Here is a 26,434-nt window from a genome sequence, read left to right as displayed (position 1 = left end):
ACTAATGGTGGGAAATGAATCGCAATCAATGCCTTTCGTTTTCTTTGGTGAAGGAAACTACCCTATTAACTTAAAATTTTTTCACCTAGGAATTGTGAGGTCTAGGAGCCGATATTCACTTTTTACATTGTTTCTTATGGGATATTATGTTTCGATTAACGTCATTTCGTTTATCGTCACATTTTTCAGGAACGGTAAGTGACGTTAAACGAGGTGACTCACTGTATGGAGGTTTATGACGTAAAGAGAGGTTTTACTGCATCTCTCCTCTGCATATTATTCCCATCTTTCCCTTACTTCCAATTGTTTGCACATCATTATGCCTTCCTTACCTTCAACCTCTCAAATTCTTGCTTTTCCTCTTTTTCCCCTCCCACGTAATATCCTTTACCTTCTCATACATTAAATCATACTGGCCTTTTCTCTCCAATAGGGTGGTTTCCTATTATTTTTTTATTGCCTATATCGGAAGGTTATTACTCCTGGCATTTCTTGCTTTTAGATTTTTAAATGACGATATCTATTTTTCGCGATTAAATGAAAAGTGAAAATTTTCAAGCGCGCGAAAACGCGACGGGTAAGGAAATCTCTCCGTGTGATGTATTTCTGGTTCCCCCTCCCTTCTTGTGAGGTGACCTTGATCGAGGCTCTGAGCGCTGATAGGACGCAGGATGCTAGCGGGTAGCTGAGTACCCTGCTGGCTGGTAGCGCTTGGCTTAAAAAAGGTTTATTAATACCTTATCAAACGAAGAAAACTTTCCGACCTTAGCCAGTTTTAATGTGTGATTCTTAAGAGATGTTTCCCTGAGCTCTGTGCCTCATGCATGCATTGGTAACCTCAGACGATGTATAACTCCTATCTTCTCCTATAGAAACTAGGTCCCTGTGACGTCACGTGGAGTGGCATCGCATGGGTGCCAATCTGGCCCTTTTCAAATGAGGATAAAATTTGACCCTTGCCATTCATCTAAATCGGTACGTCAAAAACCAAATAATTTGTGTATTATGAATACAGTAATGGTGGGTAACAAATCGCAATCAATGCCTTTCGGTTTCTTTGATGAAGGAAACTACCCTATTCTTCCAAAACTTCACATTCGCTTGATAACAATTTCTCCTTCGCCTTCTGCGTTTCCCTTTTCGACTCATTGTTTAATTTCCTGTATATTGCAAAAGCACACTCTTTCATCTTATCTGTTCTCCACTCTTTCATTAAAAAAAGAAAAAAGTCCAGGATGACAACAGCGCTGTGACAATGGAAAGAATAAAGAACGGTATGTTGAAAACAGCGATAGAAGAAGTAGGATATTATGAAGGAAGAAGACCAAAGAAGCCATGGGTGACAGAAGGAATGTTAGCCAAAATGAAATAGAGTAGGACCCCGAAACTAAACATCAATTTAATCACCTCGTTAGCCTCCGGTTTACATGATGTAATATGTGTTATAAAATACTTTTCCGTCCCAAGTTTAATGGTGTAAAATTCATGTTGATAACAGGGTAGTTTCCTTCATCATAGAAAACGAAAGGCATTGATTGCGATTCGTTACCCAACATTAGTGTAATCATAATTTACAAATTATTTTGTTTTAGAAATACCGGTTTGGACGAATGGCAATTGTCAATTTTATCCTCATTTAAAAAAGGCCAGATTGGCGCCCATGCGATGCCACTCCACGTGACGTCACTCTTAGTTTCTATACGATTAGATTGGAGTTTTATATTGTCTGAGATTACTCATGCATGCCTTAGGCAAAGAGCTCAGGGAAACATCTCTTAATAATCACCTATTAACCCATTAATCCCCAGCGTTGCGTAAACGCAACATTACAGAATCGTAATTATTAGAAAAAATCTTTGCGTCAGGATATTTTTTTCTCTGGTTTTCTGAATTCCTGAAATACCTTTTGTTCTTATTCAGTTATTTTTGGAAAAATTTTCATTAAAATAATAATTTTTATGTTACTTCGAAATTTGCCTATTTCGAAGAGTTGAAGTACTACATATTGTAAATCATTTTTTACAAAGATTTATTGAGTAATCTTACTATAGGTAATGTTTTCTCTTAGTTCGAAGTTTCTTTATTCATTATGGTTATTTTTGTCACAAACTTCCGTCTTTACTGGCATAAATATGGTTGTTGTAAATAATGTTGCGTTTACGCAACGATGGGAATTCTCTGGTAGACCAGAGGGCTTTTCTCAAAGCATAACGAAACTCATCAGTATGGCTTTTTATCGACAACTTAGTCTTTTAGAGGCAGTTTAGCTGCATTTTTGGCACTCAAAGGTTGTGAGTTTACAAAGAAAAGGTGAATGGCATCTTGAATTCCAAAATGGCCATCGGTACGAATTTTACATTGAACACTGGTACTTCGTGGAGTCAAACTTGCGCGCACATGTGGAATCGATACAGGGCAATGTCACTCCCATGTCGTTGAGTGGAAGGATTACTTAATAGACGTTAAATTCGGCTTCTGATGCATTCAGTTTCAGAGATGGTAGAATGAGAGGGTGAGAAACGTATTAGTTGAAGCAGGATTGTGATGGAAGTGAGTGTTCCTCTATTCACTCATTGTAATTTTCTCCGTGCAATCCTGAGTTACCTATTTTTTCTTTCATCGCTTAGGTGATGTAAGGCTAATAATCTAGCTTCAGCTGGATTCGTACCAGTTAGAAAGTCCTCTGAAATGCATCTTTATCTCTCGTCCAGTAATCCTATCAATAATACCGCAGTAGTTTTTGCTCGGTGTTTTGCAAAATGATTTATCCAGGGGTTTCATTCAGATTTAAATGTGAAGAAAATTTTACCCGTTATTTCTACGCCTCAGACGTATACTTTAGAAGAACCGTCAAGAAGGTACCTGAAGAATATAAATTAACAGGAGAGGTGATGTATAATATTTTCTAAGCTTTGGAACTACAATGGGGATTACATCTTCTCAGTATTTCAAATATGGATGATTGCAGTAGGCAATTCAAGGCAAATCACAGTTTACTCAAGTAGTATATAAAGAAAAATCGTCCAGTTAACGCGCACGCCCAAGCAAAAGATGCAGAGAACAAACAGGTTCATCTAAATGTGAAAAAATAGAATCTACATCCGTAGTAGTCCCAAATTTCTGCGTGAAAAAAGTGATAGAAACACTTGTTACTCAGTATGGAGGCCACTCACCAATCTGTCACTTATTTCTCAGTCGAAAATTACTTGAAATAATTTTGAGCTACTCAAATAACTACGATGAGGAGATAAATAACCATGCATTTACTCAGAGTAAGGCAGATTAAAAAAATATAATTGGAATCCTAATGTTGTCGGGGTATCATATATTACTGCGCACTAAGTTGTACTGGACAAGCTAAGAGGAGATGTCTGTCGCAATTGTGAGGCAATGTATGACGCGGATTCGGTTTGATGAATTACCTAAATAAATACCGACAGCTCTCCGATAATTCTCAACTACACAAAGTGATAAATTTTTGAAATTCGGATCTGTTCTCAACAGACTAAACGAAAATTCCATTCAGTTAGGAATTTTCCTAACAAATGATTCCATATTTCAGGTGGCACACAGCTAAAATGTTATTGGGAACAATTCAGAGTAGGTTATACATTGTGGTGTCTGGTCTCTTATACAGGCTATTTTTATCAATATTTGCCATATGGAGAGGCGGAACTTGAAAGTGATATTTCGTGAAAGGTGTTCACGAAGATTCCCGAGGAAAATCGAAATATCATCAACGATTACAATCAGGGAATGGGAGGGGTAGATTTACTCGATAATTATGTTGCATGTTACCTTATCCAGATTTAGGGCAAAAAACCTCTATTCCGAAAAGGGGTTCATAGTCCAAAGGTGATTCCGTGGTGGTTTTACGCCAGTCACGGGCAAAGCAATTCATTTGTTAGAATTTTGGTCTGAGATCGTAAAATTTTACTGAGGCAAGTAATCGTTTCCAATACAATGCTGATGAATATGCTGATTTGGCATAAAAATCGGTGCCCGCTGGCGGGACACCTTAGGAAAAATGACATACCAAGAGATACCCGTGAAGGGAGAATTGGGCATTTCATCCGCAATCATACTTTTAACTCCAGGCAAAGATGTCGAGTGTGCAAATCAAAGATAAGTTATGTTGTGAAAAGTGCTACGTTTATTTCCACGCTGAATATTATTGAACATTACATCAGAAAAGACGATAAAAATAAAATACGCAACCTAAGTTTTAAAAAGTTATTTTTTGATTTTATTTACCGGGGTTTTCCCAGCGTTGCGTAAACGCAACATTATGTAAATCATATATCATGATGAATATAATATTTTTTTCTGAAAATTAATCTTAATTAGGCCAAAATAAACCGTAAAATACGAAATAACCATAGGTAAAAGCCCTATATGCAGTCTGGGGAATAATGGGTTAAAACTGTCTGAGGTCGGAAATTTTCATTTGTTTGATAAGGTATTAATAATCCTTATTTAAGCCAAGCGCTACCAGATAGCAGGGTACTCTGCTACCTGCTAGCATCCTGCGTCGTATCAGTGCTCAAATTCTCGCCCCAGGGTCACCTCACTTGTAGCAGTGGGAACCAGAACAACGTCACATGGAGATTTCCCGGCATTCATGCTTACCCGTTGCGTTTTCGCGCGCTTGAAAATTTTCACTTTTCATTTAATTGCGAAAAATATGGTCATTTAAAAATCTGAAAGCGTGAAGTACGTACTCCAGGAGTAATAATCTATGTATTTAGGCAATAAAAAAATAATAGGAAACCACCCTATTGTCAGAGAGGTCATTACGGAACTTATTTAAGTGAGAAACCTCTAAGAGCAAGAAAAAATTGACGGCCCTTTGAGCTATCAATTATCAAGGTTTGTTTGTAGATGATTTAATAAATAAATAAAAAGAAAGGAGTGACTTAAAGACGCCTCTTACCATTAAAAAATATATTAGGTAAAAATCAAATGCCAGGATTTTTTATATGATTTTTCTTGCTGGTTAATTGGTGAAGCGGAATTACGATCATTGCTAATTGTGACCTCTGTGATAAGGATTATATTCTTAAATTTTTGTTCATCTCACAAAAGAGGAAACGTATATAGAACGATTTGAGTATATCCCAATTTACTTTACATTGAAATTGAATGTCAATATAAAAAGAAAACTATGGTTGCCACGGAGCCCTTATTATAACAAAACATCTATGTTGCCAATCAGGTACTACCCTGAAAATATCGGAGAGGTGTAGTGTCCGCCCCGGTCTCTCACGTGAGACGGAGGGTCGAACCCGGCTTTGCCATGTGGGTTCTTGCCTTTGGGCGCAGGAAGCAATGAATTGGTTCAAACTCCACTGTTCCAACTCTGGACGTTTGTGGCGCTGATGTAGCGCGAGATAGTGCTGGGAGGCAGTCACGCCTGAACGATGGCAGGGAGAGGTTGGGCAGATTCCATGCTCCCTCATTAGTGACTCAGTTTCAAATGTATTCTTTGTTCGTGGAATCCTGCGATGTGAATTGCAGCGAAGTAAAATTATAGTGATACAGTCCACTATCTTTCATTACCGCAACAAACATTTTTTGGTCCTTCGGGCCGGATTCTACAAACGAAGATTTACTCTAAGGGCGTGTTGCTACGATCGAGCTAGGCCATTTCTACGCAGCTCCGACGGACCTTGGCGGACAACGCGCGTTCTCGGCAGCGCTAATCTCCACGCTATCTCCCAGTCGGCGCTATCTCTATCATTATCTCCTTGTCGGCGCCGCTACGCTCCATACTAGGAGGGCGAGCATCTGCTGTTGGAACTCATCGCGGTTCATCGGCTGTGGTGTATCAGCGGCGGGCGGCGATCGTGTAAGCTAAGTCATACGTTTAGTCTGGTTCTTTCCTTGTCCTTTTCCTTTTTTCTTTTCCTTTACTAGACAAACACCTTACTCCCTATTCTCTTAAATTTAAGGATGGATTCTAAAGGCAAACATATGCTAATAAAGACTCGAGGTTTGGTAAAGGCGAGTTTGACCCGAATGAAGAATTACGTAGATAAGTTTGACGAGGGGTCAGATATCGTCAACTTAAGGCTTCGTATTGAGAGGATGCCTGATATCCTTCAAGAATACAACGAGGTTCAACGCCAATTGGAATTGGGTGACGATGATGATGATCATTTACAGGATAGAGAAACTTTTGAGGAAATGTACATGGAAGTACTCGCAAAAATGACCTCTATTTTGGAAGAAGAGCAAGCAGACTCAAATCGTTCGGTCCAATCTTCGGATCACGGTGGAGGTAGTTCACGTTCAAGACAACTGAAGCTACCAAACATTAAGTTGCCTAATTTTAACGGAAATGCAACAGAATTTCGGCATTTCCACGATATCTTCACCAGTTTAGTCTTACACAATGATGACTTGGATGATATTCAACGCTACTATTATTTACTGTCCTCTCTTAGTGGTGAGGCACATAAACTATTAGAGAACTTGCCCATCATTTCCGACAACTTCAAGGTAGCTTGGGATATCGTTTGTAAAAGGTATGATAATCCCAAACTTATCGCCACAGCGCATATCAAGCGTCTCTTTTCACTGACAGCAGTGAGTAAGGACTCAGTTGTTGACATGAGAGCATTGATCAATCAGTTGGTTAGTAATTACAATGCGTTGCAGGCGCTTCAATTGGAAATTCCTCTGCATGAAATCCTTCTTTCAAAACTTGTTCTTGAAAAACTCGATGAACCTACTCGAAAGGAATGGGAAATAAAAATGAATTCTCATCAATTCGCAAGCTTAAATGAATTGTTAGGATTTCTAGAAAATAAATGTCAGTCGTTGGAAGTGATTAAGGCCAATCAGAACGTGAAACATGCAGTAACAAGTTCCAAGCATCAGGAACACGATAAGCAATGGCGGACAAATGCAAGACAAACGTATTTAGCTGCCAATGATCAGTGTATATTCTGCAATCAATTGCATTCCCTTCATAAATGCACAGAATTTACCAAGCGAGGTGTTCAACAGCGAAATGAATTTGTGAAGCAACATTCGCTTTGTTATAATTGCCTCCAACCTGGACATAGAATGAATAAGTGCAAGTCAGGTAATTGTAGGTATTGCGGCGGAAGGCACCACACTCTTCTGCACGAGATAGAAGGCACCAAGGTCGTGTCAAGACAGAAACCTTTTTCCACCAATGGATCACCTCATCATTCACAAAATGATTTGAAAGAGGACGCCAATGGAGTACAAACGAGCAATTCTTATTGTTCTTTGAAGAGAACGTCAGAAACTCAAGTACTTTTATCCACTGCTATGGTCAAGGTACGCGACAGCAGCGGAAAATTCCACACCTGTAGAGCACTGCTAGATTCGTGCTCTCAGTCTCACTTTGTGACAGAATCACTGGTGCAGCGTTTAAATTTGAGGAAAACGAGAAAAAACACACCAATTGAAGGTATCAACACGCAAAAATCTCAAGTGAAACACTGTGTTACTCTACAGATCCAGTCTAGAATTAGTTCTTACAACATCACAGTTGAGTGTTTGGTTCTACCAAAAATATCAGGAGACATACCTTCAACGTACTTGAATACAGCAAATTGGAATCTTCCAAGGGAACTTCCTCTTTCAGACCCTGCGTTCAATGAACCGGGAAAAATAGATTTGCTGATAGGAGCAGATATCTTCTTTCACATTCTCAAACCTGAGCGGCAGATAAGACCAGGACCTTATCCTGTCATGCAAAATACGGAGTTGGGATGGATTCTAGCTGGATGTTTTCATCCTCAGGAGGAGGCAGTGTCACCTTTTCTTCCTAAAAAGACATTCTTTCTTGCAAATGCGCTTAGTCTTGATGATCAGTTAAAACGATTGTGGGAGATGGACAACTTTACACAGCCTCCACGATCAAAGGAAGATGTAGAATGCGAGAAGCATTTTGTCAACAACACGACCAGAGATGACACTGGACGATATGTGGTTCGGCTACCCTTCAAGGAAAATCCTGAATGCTTGGGAGACTCACTGAAAATGGCGACAGTGAGACTTTATCATCTGGAAGGACGTATTGACAGAAATCCTAATCTACGTGCAGACTATGGAGGATTTTTAGCCGAATATGAATCACTTGGACACATGAAGGTCATTCAAGATGCGGATTGTGCTAAAACAATTTCTTGCTACCTGCCACATCATCCTGTTGTGAAGGCTTCTAGCACAACTACAAAGACAAGGGTAGTTTTCGACGCATCTGCTAAGACAACTACTGGAAAGTCTTTGCATGATATCCTAATGGTGGGTCCAACGGTTCAACAAGATCTGCAGTCGATCATACTTCGATTTCGGATTCACCAAATCGGGTTTACTGCAGACGTAGAGAAAATGTATCGACAGGTACGAGTAGATGAACAGGATTGCAGGTTTCAGAGAATCTTATGGAGAAACTCTACGACAGAACCTATAACAACCTTTGAGCTACAGACAGTCACCTACGGCACATCGTCAGCACCATTCCTGGCAACTAGATGTCTGCAACAATTAGCCCAAGACAAAGAAGGCGATTATCCAAAGGGAGCAGAAATCCTTTCTCATGACTTCTACGTAGATGATTGCATATCCGGAGCATCGAATCTCAACGAAGCTCTTGAATGCCAAGACCAGCTCATTAAACTATTGAAAAGGGGTGGATTTAACTTACGCAACTGGTGTTCAAATCATCCAGCATTACTGGAATCTATTCCCTTAGAACTTAGAGAAGTGCACCTTCCACTTCGTCTGGACAGTCAAGACAAGGTGACAACTTTGGGTCTTCTTTGGCATGCAGCAGCTGACCAATTTCAGATCATCAACGGTCTTCACAAATATCAACAATCAAGATTTAGGAACCATACCACTAAGAGAACGGTGATAGGAGTCATTTCTTCCATTTTTGATCCCTTGGGTCTTATAAGCCCAATAGTGACAACTGGCAAGGTTCTCTTGCAGCAACTTTGGTTAAAGGGAATAGACTGGGACGAAGAACTACCGGACGAAATGCTACAGCAATGGCAACATTGGTTCACTCAACTTCATAAAATTGACGAAATCTTTATTGATAGGCCAGCAGTTGTAAAGGGAAGCCTTAGGGATCTTCAAATTCACCACTCTTGTTACCCAAATTGAAGGATGTCTCAATTCAAGGCCTTTAGTTGCTCTTTCCAACGACCCAAACGATCCCTCTGCATTAACTCCCGGTCATTTTCTCATTGGTCAACCCATTACTTCTATCCCAGAACCAGATCTAATTGACGTAAGAATTGGCTTGCTTTCTAGATGGCAGCAGATGCAGCGGCAGTTGCAGCAGTTCTGGAAGAAGTGGTCGAATGACTATTTGACTACGCTGCAGCAAAGGAACAAGTGGTCCATAGTCATAAAAAACCTTAATCCGGGTGCATTAGTAGTTTTAAAGGAAGACAACACATCTCCTATGTCCTGGAACCTAGGTGTCATTGAACAGGTTCATCCTGGTGTCGACGGACTTGTGCGTGTGGTAACAGTACGAACCAAACACGGAACATATAAGAGGCCCATTAATAAGATTTGTCTTTTGCCTTTAAATGAAACTGACGTTTAATTACATTTATTACATAATTATTTTTAATTCTAATTACATTTTATTTTGTGTTATTAAAAAATGGGCCCTATATCCATTTTTTGGCGGGCGGTATGTTCCAACTCTGGACGTTTGTGGCGCTGATGTAGCGCGAGATAGTGCTGGGAGGCAGTCACGCCTGAACGATGGCAGGGAGAGGTTGGGCAGATTCCATGCTCCCTCATTAGTGACTCAGTTTCAAATGTATTCTTTGTTCGTGGAATCCTGCGATGTGAATTGCAGCGAAGTAAAATTATAGTGATACAGTCCACTATCTTTCATTACCGCAACAAACATCCACTTTGTGAATAAAGTGAAAAGGCACTTTACCTTCGGGTCTCCTTGAGAAGCTCGTGCGATGCTCGCGAAGGCGGAGAGGCGGATGTCTTTGCGGCAGGGCTGCGATTCTCAAACTGAGTAGGAACTCTAATTGCCCTCGCCTGTCCTAGTTGCGCCCTAGGCAATAGATACCTCGGCCGACAGAGTCTCGGAATACAGCTCGGAGAATACGGGAGATTACTGCTTGTCCACCGTTCGCGGTACACGCCCCGGTTGTCACTCCCCAACACCAACTGACTTCCTTCAGATTTTGAGAGTTTTTATACCCAAAATCTTGGCCTCCTGGGTCTTACCCCCCCCCAAGTTGACCTATAGGAGTAACCAAGGAAGTAGAGTGTTTGTTACAATAACTCCATGTTGTTGAGTACATAGTCTCTTCTCCCGCATTCCCTAAGTGTATTTCTGTTGCCGTATTCCGCTTTCGCTTTCCTTGCCTCAAGTCATCCTCCGCCTCCCTCACGCGTTAGAGTGGGTGTAAATACTTCCGTGACCGAATTTTAGACGAAAATATTGTGCCCAAATTTGTGGTCACCACAGAGGTACGGTCAATAGCAAAGGAGAAAATGAGTCCTATCGATATAAATTCATATCGATATATTTTCATTAGGAATCGTTACCCATCAAAATTATTTACACGTGTGCATTGAGCTTTTCTTTCTTACCAAATTATTAAAATTTATATTCTCGTAACTAAATAAATAAGTCAGAAAAAGGGCTGTATCGAATGCATGCCTGGATCGCTAATAACTTCGGCTGTAATATTTGTGACCTCTGTGATAAGGATAAAATTCTTAAATTTCACATAAAGTAAGGGAAGTGACTTTGAGAGGCCTCTTACCGTTTTCCGCACTCTTCGCATTCGAAGGGACACTCCTTTGCGCCTTTTGCATGCACATGTTTCGCGTGGAGCCTCACCTCACTTGCCGAGCTGAACTTGCGTCCACACTCGGAGCAAGCAAAGTTGCGCACGTTGAGGTGTACCCGCATGATGTGCGACGTGAGGTGAACTTTCTGCTTGAAGACCTTCTTGCAGTGATCGCAAACGAACGTCAGGTGCGTCTTGTACACGTGCGCGGTCAAATCCTTGCGGCCAGAGAACACGCAGTCACACTCTGCGCAATGAAAGCTGCCAACACCTCCTGGGCCACCTGCTGAATGAATAGATTGTCATTTGTTAGCAACAATGATAATTAGGGATGCGTTACCCTTAGTGAAAAAACTGTTGGAATTTAATAGTTACCGTTGGATTTTAACAGTTACTGTTTGATTTTCTACAGTTACTGTTGGATTTTAACAGTTACTGTTGGATTTTAACAGTTAATGTTGGATTTAATCAGTTACTGTTGGATTTTAACTGTTACTGTTGGATTTTAACAGTTACAGTTGGAATTTAACAGTTACTGTTGGATTTTCTACAGTTACTGTTGGATTTTAACAGTTAATGTTGGATTTAATCAGTTACTGTTGGATTTTAACTGTTACTGTTGGATTTTAACAGTTACAGTTGGAATTTAACAGTTACTGTTGGATTTTCTACAGTTACTGTTGGATTTTATACAGTTAATGTTGGATTTAAACATTACTGTTGGATTTCAACAATTACTGCTGGATTTTCCACAGTTACTGTTGGATTTTAACAGTTACTGTTGGATTTTCTACAGCTACTGTGGGATTTAAACAGTTACTGATGGATTTTAACAGTTACTGTTGGATTTTAATAGTTGCTGTTGGATTTTAACAGTTACTGTTGGATTTTCTACAGTTACTGTTGGACTTCAGCAGTTACTGTTGGATTTTCTAGAGTTACTGTTGGATTTTCTAGAGTTACTGTTGGATTTTTAAGAATAATAATAAATAAGGTAATAAAATGGATACTCTGTGAATTTTGTGGAAGTGACAAAGTGTTTTTCATTATTAATATGGAGCCCTTCCCTCAATGACCACGTAAAAGCTTCAAGTTTCGATTTAACGTACTTTTCAATACGCCCTTGTACATTCATGCTCTCACAAGGAGAAGTCGCCAAAGTGATGTTCGGGATCTGAATGACGATGTTATTAAATGAAACTATTTAGGTAAGGTAGAAAAAGTGTCACGGCTTTCTTACACATAGGCCCGGGTTCGAGAGATATTCGCATGTAAAGATTCCGCGCACCATGACTTCCTTCGACTACTCTCCCTTGTACAGTAAGCGGCACATATGATGTATACGTTTGGGGTTCGAGTCCCAGTGGGGTCAAATTTTTTTCTTCCTTATTATGTTTTAAAATCACTGCTATAATTCATTCCTATTCGTTTATGTCAGTTACTTTGCTATCTTTTATTTTTATATTAGTTTACGAATTTTAAATAGTACTCCGAATGGCTTCCATTTCCACCCGCGCTATGTCTTTGGCGGGTAAGATGTATCGCCAGAGTGAGGTATTGGATTTAATTGCTCTACGCACCTTCTTCCTTTCCTGTTTCTCACCGGTCCTAGAATACTGCAGCCAAATCTGGTCTACGGCCCCACCTTCTTTATGAAAGCCCCCAGAAAGTCCTTTGAAGTTTTTTCCTTTCTATTGTCCGCTACCGCCACTTGCCTTTTCGTAACTTCTCCCTCAATAAGATTAGATCCTCTCTTGGCATTGCTACTTTAGCTGATCGCCGTATCCTCAATGACCGGAGACTTTTCTTGAATATCATTAATTGCAAATACAGATCATCTGACCTTCTTTCTTTTTTCCGCTTTGCGTTCCTTTGCGCACGACGAGGTCGAGTGGCCTATTTCATATTTTCACCCCCCGCCGTTCTGTCTCCAAACGCTCTTTTCTATTCAGACTTCCTCCTTCCATTAACTCCTATGCCAAATGTGTTCCAAATTTGATCCTTTTTTTCATACATCTTACATCTTGCTCCATCACTATCGTAACTTGTCCCCTATTCCTCACACCACCCGATAAAATTTACTATTCTTTGTTAGTTATCTGTAAATACTGTTGAATATTTTTTGTTCATTAATGGTTACGATGCTTTATATTATTAAATTGTTTCTCCTGTTATTGTTTATCCTCTCTAATTGGCCTCGTGCTGTTTTTGGACTGGATTAAATAAATAAATATATGATTACCACGCAAACTTGAGGACGCATATAACTACGCGTGAATTTCCAAGTAATGTGCTCATCCTCGACCAAGACATTGTTCCCTCAGCCTCTTCATATATTTATGATCTCAACTTATTCTTCTCACCAAATAGACACAACCGAGTATCCGCATATTCAGTCATCAACCCTAGCCAGGTACCTCCCCTACCCATTATCGCCCGTCAAGTGCAATGACCCTGTGTCCCAACTGCCAGCTCAAGCCGTTCTGGAATTTTTCTTTGTCTATCTTTCCCACACTTCTTCACACAGTTGGGCCCCTGATACCTCATTGAGGGATTACCAAGGGTCAACTGCGGAGGGAAGGTTGTCGGGGCTTGAAGGGTCAACTGCGGGTACAAAAAATACATCTTACCCGCCAAAGACAGCGCGGGTGGAAATGGAAACCATTCGGAGTACTATTTAAAATTCGTAAACTAATATAAAAATAAAAGATAGCAAAGTAACTGACATAAACGAATAGGAATGAATTATAGCAGTGATTTTAAAACATAATAAGGAAGAAAAAAATTTGACCCCAATGGGACTCGAACCCCAAACGTATACATCAAATGTCTCGTCCTCGCACCTTGACCCACTAGGCCACGCCGCTTGCTGTACGAGGGAGAGTAGTCGAAGGAAGTCATGGTGCGCGGAATCTTTACATGCGGATATCTCTCGAACCCGGGCCTATGTGGAAGAAAGCCGAGACACTTTTTCTACCTTACCTATATTGTTTCAGGAAATAACATCGTCTTTCAGATCCCGAACATCACTTTGGCGATGTCCCCTTGTCAGTGAAGTTTTTTTCTGAAAATCACTGCTCTACGACTCTGAATGTAGTAGAGTCTCAGTCATAATTTTTTTTGGAGAATTTCTTACGTGTCTAAATAACATTTTGTAAAATTTTCGCTTGTTTTCACTCGGTCCCTTTTTCGATATTGACCTGCGAAAATTGACGTTAAAAGGTTTTCAGCTATTTTTGATAACCCGTATTAAAAGAAGGAGTGCATTCTCAGAACTAAAACTTACGCTGCAAATAGTTATTTAAGTATTTAACACAAATAAAATTTGATTAGTGAGTCTCATTTCCTTCATAGTAATTTTAGGTCTTAAAAAGTTAATATCGACAAATTTTTCCCGAGTTTTCGCAGAAAGAGTTTGACTAACTCTCTTTCATGATAGAGTAATTAAAACAATGAATTCCTATAGCTCATTTCATGCCAAACTCACTGGTTTTTTTAATTATTCATATATCTTTTAAAATAGCTTCGAAATTTAACTTTATGCAAACCACGTTTTTCATCAAAATTTGCCCAGCCGCCCTTTTAAAAATGGCTGCCAAAAAAATAATATGGCCACTAAATTTTTTTCAAATAGTGTTTTGTTACTGTCTGCCCATAGTAAACTCATGATTAAAAAATCAAGACAATTAAAAATGTTGAGCAACAAATTTTATTTATATTGGGTGATTTGAAATGGATTGACCCGTAACTCAGTTACCCCAAATTACACTACAGTGAGTCCTCGTTTAACGTCACTTATCATTCCTGAAAAATATGACGATAAATGAAATGACGTTAATCGAAACATAATATCCCATAAGTAACAATGTAAAAAGTGAATGTCGGCTCCTAGACCTCACAATTAATATGCGAAAAAATTATAGTGTATCATATCTGGGGCATTTTTTACGATGGGAATGCCAAACTATGTCATAAATACGAGTTCCTGTATTCATCGACGATAATAGCAGCAATGACGTAAATCCTTCTCCATTTTTGTATCTTCCCGCATTTGCTTTTCGGCTTCACTATGGTGGTCGCCCGGGTGAGCGTCGCCTGGGCATCATCATCGCTTAAACTCCATCGCAGTTAGAGGAACCAAAATTATTGTGAACACGACGAAAAAAGTGAAGACAAAAACTCCGAGTTCTACACGGGAAAATGCCTCGAAATCACTTTTTAGGTTCCTGAAAACCATTATGTCAAGTAAAACCTTGTGCACCTACCTAAGAATTCATTTTGCAGAAAATTTGCTAAAACCGTAATCGCAATTAACAATAAACGTACCGTTTTCCACTTCGTTTAGACTGACTGTATTACCGCCCACAAAATGAACAGCCTGCTATGTCCGCCGCTTCGCGTTTTTTCTCGCGCGAAATTTGAAAGCCTTGAGGTTATCGTGAAGCGAAGGTGCGATAAACGAATGACGGTCTCCAAATTTTCCTGACGTTATCGCGAAATGACGTTAAACGGGGTGACGTAGAACGAGGACTCACTGTACACTCTCGATTATCCGAGCTAATAATGGAAAGAGGCGGCACGAATAATAACGGAAAACACGGATAACCCAAACTTTCACTTACATTATCTCGCAATTTTCATAATTTAGGTAAAACAAGAAATATGTTATCATCATCATTAGCCCCATCATACCGCCATCCCCTGTGTTCATTAACATGTGTTCATGTGACATTATTCCTTTGAAAAAGTGATCAGCAGTCAGTCGCGAAACGTCGGGGCTATCTCCTTTAGGACATGCGGCATACACCCGTATGTGAGTTATTTTTAATCATCATGAGCCGCGAAAGCTTCAATCAAGTAAAATGCCACAGGCTGACAGAGTGAAGATGCTTTGCTTTCTGAGCAAAAATTTAAGGTCTGTAAAAGGAGACTAAATTTGTGAGACATTATTGATAATAATAAATTATTATCAATCAAAGACATGAGTGCTAATATTCTAAAGTAATACCTATCATGTAACAACACTTTTCAGGTATTTTCCGTTTTGAAATTTAGCTATTATATTTTAATTACATAGTGATGATATGAAAGATGCTTTTGTCAACTGACTCTTTCACAGAGTAATATTTTTTTAAGTGGTTGCCTGAAATTAAGTGATATTTTTCTTGGAGCCTATGGCGTCAGAATCGATGGAACCGGTATCGGTAGAATCTGAATCGAAATGTCAGAATCGGAATCGATAAAATTTTGGAATCGACCCATCACTAATTATTATATATGCAGTTTTTCTGTTATTTTAGAGTGCTAACCGGACTCATTGAGAGCTTTCTTTGCCATTTCGCGATATTTTTAGCGGCGATAACATGGTTTTACTCGTACAGTGAGTCCTCGTTCTACGTCACCCCGTTTAACGTCATTTCGCGATAATGTCACGAAAGTTTTGGGACCGTCATTCGTTTATCGCACCTTCGCTTCTCGATAATGTCAAGGCTTTTAAATTTCGTGTGAGAAAAAAATGTGAAGCGGCGGGCGTTGCAGGTTGTTCGTTTTGTGGGCGGTAATACAGTCAGTCTAAACGAAGTGTAAAACGGTGTGTTTATTCTTAATTGCGATTACGGTTTTAGCAAATTTTCTGCTAAATGAATTCTTAGGTAGGTGCGCAAGGTTTTACTTGACATAATGGTTTTCAGGAACCTAAAAAGTGATTTCAAGGAATTTTTCCGAGTAGAACTATGAGTTTTTGTCGCCACTTTTTTCGCCGTGTTCAAAATAATTTTGGTTCCTGTAACTGCGACGATGTTTAGGCGATGATGATGCCCAGGCGACGCTCGCCTGGGCGAACACCATAGCAAAGCAAAAAATCAAATGCGGGAAGATACAAAAATGGAGAAGGATTTACGTCAGTGCTGCCATTGTCGTCGATGAAGACAGGAACTCGTATTTATGCCATAGTTTGGCATTCCCATCGTAAAAAATGCCCCAGATATGATACGCTATAATTTTTTCGCGTATGAATTGTGAGGTCTAGGAGCCGATATTCACTTTTTACATTGTTTCTTATGGGATATTATGTTTCGATTAACGTCATTTCATTTATCGTCACATTTTTCAGGAACGGTAAGTGACGTTAAATGAGGACTCACTGTATTATTAATGCTCCATGATGTAAGGCTTGGTGTCGAAAACCACACATCGGTGGCTGTGTGATCACCGATATCGAAAAGTGGTAAGCACGAATGCTTCAAAACCACTGCTCGACGTTGGAAACTACACTTTCAGGCACCACGCCCCACACAGTTGCGTCTTGCACAAGTTACCAATCAGAGGTAAATAATTATATTCATCATTAGTCTCCAAAACTAATATTTTCAATTTAACCTTTTCCCTACTATACACGTATATATACGTGTGGACGTTTCCTGACCCGGGAGACGACGGGCGTATATTTACGTGTGAGATTTTGCTAGCCAGAAGAACGAAAGCTGTATACAAACGTTTTCTAGCTCTCCCCCTTTTAGGACGGTCGCGGGTTTACGTCGTCTTTGTCTCGGGATCCAACTCTGCGGGGTTTAGGATTTACCCTTGGAATCCGGGAGAAGGTACCCAGACCCCTCGTCTTTTATAACCCCTCTTAGCGGTAAGGGACAGCGGTCATTCAATTGTTTATCCAGTCAGGTTTGGAAATAAATATTTGTTCATTTCTCAAGAAAAATAAACTAAGAATTGAATTATTTGTCTTTTGAGCAGCGTTTACAATTTTTAAACGAAATTCTACGATAAATATAAACTAATATCTCGAGTTATGTATAAACATCAACATGGAAATTGTTGCTGCGTTAAATGCGTTAATAATGGCCTTAGAACTTCGTTTAAAACTTGACAATGCTCAGATAAAAATGAAAAATTCAATTCAAAGTCTGTGATTTACGTGCAAGCAACAATTATCCATTTGCTAAATACAGTAAACTCTTGATTTTACGAAGCAGGATTTTACGAAGTTTTCGATTATACGAAGTGATATTGCGGTCCCGGTGAAAAGCCTATGCTAAATACATGGCGCTATTCGATTATACGAAGTTTCGATTATACGAAATTTTTTGAATTTACGAACCTCGGCTCGGTCCCTAGGAGCAAATGGCATTCGTTTATACGAACTACGGCGAAAAATTTGTCAACAAAACTAGTTACGCCGGCGTAAGTAGCTAAAAAATCAGCGCTTCCAACTGTGGTCCATCAAAAGTGCGAAATCGTAAATGATTATGCAACTTTGGAGAGAAATGGGTCGCCAAAAACCTCACTGTGGGAATTTAGGGGGAGTAGGAGTTAAGTTAAAATATCGCGGCTGACATTATGCCCCTATTTACGTGCCTGTTCGTAAACATATCATCGACAATAATTCGTAGTTTAACATTTCAGGAAGGTCGCGCGGAGTATTTCGTACACCCCTAATTAACCCTTTGCACTGCTGTGAACGTACTTCGAAGACTACTTGACTACTTTTCGCCGAAGCACTTCGAAGGGTCCCTAATCCGGGACCCTTTCCTCGACGAGCTCACCCTCGCTGGCCCCTGAAAATATTATTTTTTAATGCATTACCTGACGCAACCCTGGGTTTCAAAGGGCAAAGGTGCCATGGGGGGAAAAAGAGTAAAGTGCGTGTTACTGTGGGGCTGTGCGTCAACCAAACGGGCACGGACAAAATAAGCCCGTTGTCATTGGGAAATTTGAAAGGCCACGGTGCTTAAAACATGTAAAATTGGAAGCCCTCCCCGTTTTTTACCATGCAAATAAAAACAGCTGGATGACCCGAGAAATTTTCCAGCAAACGGTTATACGTCTACAGAGAAAAAATGCTGGAGAGAACAGCAAAATTGTTTTAATAATGGATAATGCCACCGTTCATAAATACGTGGAAGATCTAAAATTGGCTAATGTTCGAGTCCTCTGTTTACCCCCGAACTCGACTAGCAAGTCCCAGCCCTTGGACCAAGGCATTATCCAGAATTTTAAAGTCCTATACCGGAAGAAGCTTGAGCGGTATTAATTGCGATGGATCGGTATGTATACATTCATCTATTTTGCTCATGTGCGTTTGGATATCGATTTAGATATTTTTATTTATGATTATCATTCTTTCAAATCTATTTGCTACTTTTATAAATGGGAACAGAATTTAATAACATCCCGAAATGGACGTTGATACATGCAATCCGCGCCATAATATCTTTTCGTGTATATATTGGCCTTTGTGAATGAACAACTTAAATATCTTAAGTACTGGGCTCTATTTACCGCCAATTTATATTTCAGGCTTCTCGTAATGAAGACGCACTTCCAAGTCTAACCATGAACTTTCTTCTCACGCGCTTCCCCGTTCTCCCATGCTGGGGTTCTGTCTTTCCAAAGCCGAACCTTCCCTCCTGCCGCCTTTGGCTGATCTTGCTGACACCCACCTTACGCATCCCAAACCCCTCCTTCCCCAGCATTTCCCATTCACTCCCTCCCTAAGGAGACTGAGATTGTGTGCGTCGCAAAAAAATACGGCCCCCAAAAGTAGACTGAGGCAGAGCTGAAGGCCATTTCCCCACCCTTCTTTGTTCTGCCCCCTTCACCAGTCTTTGTGCTGACCACACTTCTTCCCTCAGGCAATCCCCATCCCACTCTTATTCACCCCACCCACTGGGAAGGTTCCCCGATTGTGGAGAAGGGCATGGTTCATCTTTACCTGCAACGGGGGGGAAGTTATTAACCGGAGAGAGGCGGAAGAAGTATCTTCCACTATCGGGAAAATGGTGCCGCGCTTATAATTGTCTATCTTCTTCTCTGCTGACTTTTCAATTGAAATTAATTTCTTTGCTCTTTCCACACTATATTTATTTACGATTATGGCGCGACTATTTTTAGTGCTAAAACTAAGAAAATCTTTTCTCTATGTCAATGATCCTTTGCCTAACTTTCAATACGGCGGAGAAAGGAACACGAAAACTAAATGAGGTGACGGTACAGGTTTTTGCGTGTCATTTTTTGGGAATTCACGCTAGCGAACCAATACTTAACCACGTTGAGAAATGATAAAACGTCTCTTGTAGGAAAACAATCAATGTGGATAATAACGTTTCTATCTATATTTCTGCGATGTTTCTCCTGTCGTTTTCCGGTTGGAACCTTGCTCCTGTCGGCATAAAAGGAGAGAAACATACTATATGAACAGGTCACCTCACACCCGGTATGAAGAATACAGTCCTGATGAAGAATTAAGTCTTTTATGGCAACGTCTGCGAAGATGATGGAACACAGTAGTCGGACGGAGAACTCAAACAGAATTTACTTCAAATATTCGCCAGAAGATAATCACATCCTACGTTATTTATGATCGTAATTGAATCACAATGAAAATAGAGCACATTCTGCTGAAAATACGAAGTAACTCGAAATATTAACTTACGAAGGTTATTTTGGAATCGGGCTAAGACCCTTGTTTTTCTTTTTTTTTCTCGTCACTGAGCGATAGAGGGCGACATAAATGGCGGTTAGGCCGGCTGCCGCTAAAATTCCGTGGGTGTCAGAAACAAATATCTATCTTTTGCATACTTAATAGTAGCTATTGGCTCCTAACCACAAATTTATAACTGTTAATTCTTATAATAAACATTGCAATTCATTATTTGATTACGTTTTCTAAACTGGTCGGGAATTTCTTTAGCGATCGTTGATGTTGAAGTATGAACAAGAAATGGGAATTTTATGGTGGTATAATTATTTAACGATTTTTCACATCAGAAATCGATAGCAAAAAGCCTTTTCTATGAATTAAACCGAGAATAACCACCGAAAACATTTAAATAAGACCACTAAAGACAAAAAACGGCGGAAGAAACAAAAGCGAACATTTTTTTCGTGACTTATGAAAAAGGTTTGAATTTACGAAACTCGATTTTACGAAGTGCCAATTTTCCGGTCCCACTGACTTCGTAAAATCAAGAGTTTACTGTATATGTAAGCAATACATCAGTTGACCGCGAACCAATGCCGCAGGTATGGTCGTAAACCCGGAAAGGAGGGAGCACAACTACTCTCGGAGTCCGAGATAATGCGAAGTCCCTGCGTGGAGGGGTCGAAAAAGGCTCAGCGAGACCCTTCTTAACGAATGCCCTCCAAAAATGCTCCGTACCACGAGAAAGAAGAGTCTCTTGGGGCTCAGTACAGCATTCATGCTAAGACGAAAACTCCGCCGTCTCGAAAGGGTTAAACTTACCTCTGACATCAGACAATCAATATTTTTATTTATAAGTACAATACACTTCGGTTTAAAAGGCACATGGACAGTCTGATCAGCAAATTCGCTCACGTGAAGAACTCAAAAAATGGCTTGATTGGTGGACAGCCTCGCAAGATGAACAACTTTTCCCATAACGGTATTCATGCTCTGCCAGAAATATGGGAAAAAGTTGTAGCTAGCGATAAAAAATACAGTAAAACCTCTATGTAGTGAACCTCTTCACGTCATAAACCTCCACGCATCATACCACCCTTATGGTCCCGTCAGATTTACATGTAAATTCATAGGCAAACCTATTTGTAGTGAACCTCTTTATATCGTAAAATCTCCACTCATCATACCAAGGAGACACCCCTGAGACTATCTGATTACCTCTGCAAATTGTACCGAGACAATTAGAGACCATTAATGCAGCAGCAATTACGTACATGGAATGACATATTCAGCGATAAACGTTTCTCGCTTTTTTTTCTTATGTACCTTATTATGCTGTAATTTTCACGTTAATCATTAGTTTTGGCCATTTTGTTCCATATGAGAGCATACCTAAGAGTGAATAAGAAAAAAGGTATCCAACTCTACTCATCATTTTAAGTGACTGTTGAATTAAGAGAGATCACATCGTTTTCTCTTGAATCATGATAAAAATCATGAGATAGCGCTCCCTTTCTGTAATTATTAAATGATAAATATATCTACATCTAAATAATACCCCGCACGCCGCCTAAAAGGCGTGTGGCAGGGGGTGTTGGGACACCAAATTTATGTTATGTTCACTAATGCATACATTTTTGTTTAAACACATAAATATAATGGTATGAAAGACAGTAGTGCCTTTCATTTCCAAAGGATATGAATAAATAGTGCCTTTCACTGAATGACTCTCTATAGTGTACCTCCATACATCAAATTGCACAAATTTTGGTCCCCTCCATTACGACGTAAAGAGGTTTTACTGTACTTCTAATGATTCATTTGTATCAATTTCAAAAAAAAATAAAGTTGTGATTTCCTTAATAAAACAGCGGGGACTTGGTAGCGTGCCTAATACTATGATGTATTTATTGCTAGGGACATAGAGGCGATCTCCCAGGATGGTGGAGTTCCTTGGTTGAGGACTGGCAGGGATGGAGACGACAAAGGAATGGGCCACCTCACAAAGTAAGTACATAATTCCTATTTTAAAGATTTTGTAAGCCTGACTACACATACAGCAGGCGTCCAATTATCCTAATGGCTAATGTTGGGGAGAGACGGCACGAATAATCAGAAAACACGGATAAACCAAAGTTTTGCTTAAATATCTCGCAATGTTCATAATTTACCTTAAACAAACAATGTATTATTCTTTTATGTAGTTATTCTGTTATTTTAGAGTGCTTCCCAGACTCAATGAGAGCCTTCTTCACCAGTTTGCGACCAGTTATAATGTAATAAAATTTATTGCATCCACCTTTTTTTTCCCTGCCCTTATATGAATTTTCTCCTTCCGGCCAACATGCAGGATAACTCAGTTGCCCCACCAATAAAAAATGGAGTTTTATAAAACAATTGCAATGCAAAATATTATTCGTAACCTAAATTAAGGCAAAGCGGTTGAGCTCAAGTACAAAAAATATCAACGCGACAGAATGAAAAATACAAAAATAATACAACACAAACGCACAGTAGTCTCCCGGTTATCCGGCTGCGCTTTATCCGCATTGCAGATTATCTGTGCATGATTTATCACTCTTGCTCATTGTTTCCAAGGTCTTTATAAAGAAATAAAATCGGAAACAAAATGATAAGAATTATTGCATTAATGTTAGGGTATACCATGTTTATTATTTCCTTTAGAATCCCCTTTATAAAATGGAAGCGATTGCCTGCTAGCTAATTTTTTTATGTAGCTACATTCTTGGATCGCTCACCCTATGATCATGTAGTATATGTTGGGGGAACATGAAACATGATAAATAAATGAATAGGACATTATTTTGGATCTCTGGAGAACATTCCAAAGACCGTGACTGACCGGTTGAAAGCCATGCCATTTCGAGACTTCCAGCACTGCTACCAAGAGTGGGAACAGCACCTCTGCCAGTGTATATCAGCCCGAGGGAACGGCAGTATGTATGATCTTAGGTTTTCCCGGCGTATCAGTTGCAGCCAAGTTTCTCGGGTTTTCCAACTGGTTGATGTCGTCCATGTCTCCCGACGTTTCGATCCGCGACTTGCTGATCATCCTCAGGGGATCTTAAGGTTGAGGAAAACCTCAACAAGCGTGAACCAATCAGGTCACACCTGAACTCGGATGGAGTGTATATGTAAGGGAAATTTTTGAAAGAACGGCATTCGGAAGATCCCCTGAGGATGACCAGCAAGTCGCGGATCGAAACGTCGGGAGACATGGAAAACATCAACCAGTTGGAAAACCCGAGAAACTTTTCTGCAACTACATTACTCTCCCGAATACCCCAGCTGTGGTTTATCATAGTTGCGGATTATCCGTGCACTCTTGCTCATTGTTTCCAAGATCTTTATAAAGAAATAAAATCGAAAACAAAATGATCAGAATTATTGCATTAATGTTAGGGTAAACCATGCTTATTATTTCCTTTAGAATCCCCTTTATAAAATGGAAGCGATTGCTAATTGCTAGCCGCTAGCTTATTTATTTACAATTTTTTTTTGCAGTTACATTCTTGGATCGCTCACCCTATGATCATGTAGTATACGTTGGGGGAACATCAAACATGATAAATAAATAAATGGATCATCATTTTGGATCTCTGGAGAACATTCCAAAGACCGCGACCGACCAGTTAAAAGCCATGCCATTTCGAGACTTCCAGCGCTGCTACCAAGAGTGGGAACACCTCTATCAGTGTATATCATATAAAGTGAGTCCTCGTTCTACGTCACCCCGTTTAACGTCATTTCGCGATAACGTCACGAAAATTTTGTGACCATCATTCGTTTATCGCACCTTCGCTTCGCGATAACGTCATGGCTTTTAAATTTCCCGCGAGAAAAAAACGCAAAGCGGCGGGCGTTGCAGGTTGTTCGTTTTGTGGGCAGTAATACAGTCAGTCTAAACGAAGTGTAAAACGGTGTGTTTATTGTTAATTGCGATTACGGTTTTAGCAAATTTTCTGCTAAATGAATTCTTAGGTAGGTACGCAAGGTTTTACTTGACATAATGGTTTTCAGGAACCTAAAAAGTGATTTCAAGGCATTTTTCCGTGTAGAACTCGGAGTTTTGGTCATCACTTTTTTCGCCGTGTTCACAATAATTTTGGTTCCTGTAACTGCGGCGATGTTTCGGCGATGATGATGCCCAGGTGATGTTCGCCTGGGCGACCACCATAGCGAAGCCGAAAAGCAAATGCGGGAAGATACAAAAATGGAGAAGGATTTACGTCAGTGCTGCTATTGTCGTCGATGAAGACAGGAACTCGTATTTAAGCCATAGCTTAGCATTCCCATCGTAAAAAATGCCCCAGATATGATACGCTAAAATTTTTTCGCGTAGGAATTGTGCGGTCTAGGAGCCGATATTCACTTTTTACATTGTTTCTTATGGGATATTATGTTTCGATTAAAGTCATTTCGTTTATCGTCACATTTTTCAGAAACGGTAAGTGACGTTAAACGAGGACTCACTGTATAAGGGAACTACAGTACTATCCCGAATATCCAATAAATAAATAAATAATGGAAGTCTGCTGTAATAATAATACTACTTCCATTTGTCAAGCGATTTGAACAATGCAAATATAAGACACTTCGTGTAAAGGCCACAAATACACAAAACATCAATTGTTTACAAACGTATAAAATCGTTGACCTGACATTGCATGACGTAGATGAGATAAGATGACATAGATATTTTACATTGCATTGACAAAGGGCTTAAATTAGATTTTATGGAAAAATTCAAAATTGCCAATGGCCCGGATGGACTTTGTAATGATGTTTTATTTTGTGCTGACTCACCTTTGTGAAAGTTAAGCGTCCCCCACACGACGTAGGCAAAACCCTGACCTTCACTCACGCTCCACTTGTATGTACAACAGACTCCCGGTTATCTGGCTGCGGTTTATCCGTGTTGCAGATTATTCATGCATGATTTTCACTCTAGATCAATATTTTCCGTGATCTTTGTAAAAACATTTCATAAAAAATCGGACACAAAATCATCGGGATTACTGCATTAACGCTGGGATACACCGGGCTTATTATTTCCATAAGAATCCCTTTCAGAAAACGGCAGCCATCCCGTGCTAGCTGCATTCATGGGAGCACTGTGTTTCTCTTTTCCAAGCTTTGCAGTGCACGACCGTGATCACGGATACACGTCCCGCAGCAGTTGCGACTGGAGCGCAACTTGTGCAAGACGCGACTACATGGCGTGGTACCTGACAGTGTAGTTTCCGACGTCGAGCAGTGGTTTTGAAGCATTCATGCAAACCACTTTTCTGTATCCGTGATCACACAGCCACGTACGTGTGGTTTTTTTTAAACCAGGCCTTACATGGAGCATTAATAATAAGAGTAAAACCATGTTATCGCCGCTAAAAAGATCACAAACTGGCAAAGGAAGATCTCAATGAGTCCGGGAAGCACTCTAAAATAACAGAATACAGTAAAACTTTGATTTTACGCAGTTGGAGGGACCGAAATATGGGCACTGTGTAAAATCAAAATGTGTAAAATCAAGAGTTGGTATTGAGGAGAAGTATAGTTTTCAGGATAACTCTTGCTCATTATTTTTAGAACCCTTAGTCATACACTTTTGTATAGTTCTGATTTGAGCCAGAACCGGATCCAGAAAAAGTCTCATATGTGAGGCTTTATGGTAAAGGAGCATGAAATCCTTTTCAATCGCATCAGAAATATGTTTCCTGGATTCATTTACTCATTACGATTTACTCATTTGGAGGCAAGAAAATGAAGCCTAATAATCTTATTTACTCACAAGCAACACCACGTGCTACCTTAAGAGAAACAGCGTTGCATTCCTGAACAATGTTTCCAATGGTTGAATAACATGGTAGAATTGCTAGCATTTCTGGCTCTAAGATTACTTCTGTTACCCAGGAGAAATGTCGGAATGGTGATACTATATGCTCGCAGAGAAGCTAATTTTCGAAAATATTCTCATTAAAAGCAGTTTTCAGGAAATCCGTTTAACCCCCCTCAGACAAACAAAGATTGGAGATTGAAGAAATGAGATATCTGAGGATAGTCATCCAAATTAACCCCATTAACAGGGAGCAAAATTTCGCGTATACATCACAAAGGCTTTACACCCTGTGGCCCCAGGTTCAAGTCCTGGCAGTAGCAG

General features: G+C 39.8%; 1 protein-coding gene across 2 annotated transcripts in view; it reads right to left on the bottom strand.

Annotated features, from left to right (window-relative positions):
- LOC124170202 (oocyte zinc finger protein XlCOF6-like) overlaps nucleotides 1-26,434 on the bottom strand; it is a 67,666-nt gene that overhangs the window by 6,777 nt on the left and 34,455 nt on the right. For both annotated transcript variants that reach the window (XM_046548899.1, XM_046548900.1), the window contains one exon: nucleotides 10,797-11,109. In XM_046548899.1, the coding sequence (XP_046404855.1) occupies nucleotides 10,797-11,109 (313 nt within the window). The remainder of the gene's footprint in view (nucleotides 1-10,796; nucleotides 11,110-26,434) is intronic.

The sequence above is a fragment of the Ischnura elegans genome, chromosome 13, assembly GCF_921293095.1.
Source record: "Ischnura elegans chromosome 13, ioIscEleg1.1, whole genome shotgun sequence".
NCBI lineage: Eukaryota > Metazoa > Arthropoda > Insecta > Odonata > Coenagrionidae > Ischnura > Ischnura elegans.
The sequence above is the reverse complement of the archived record's forward strand: the minus strand, read 5'-3'. Positions and strand labels throughout refer to the sequence as shown.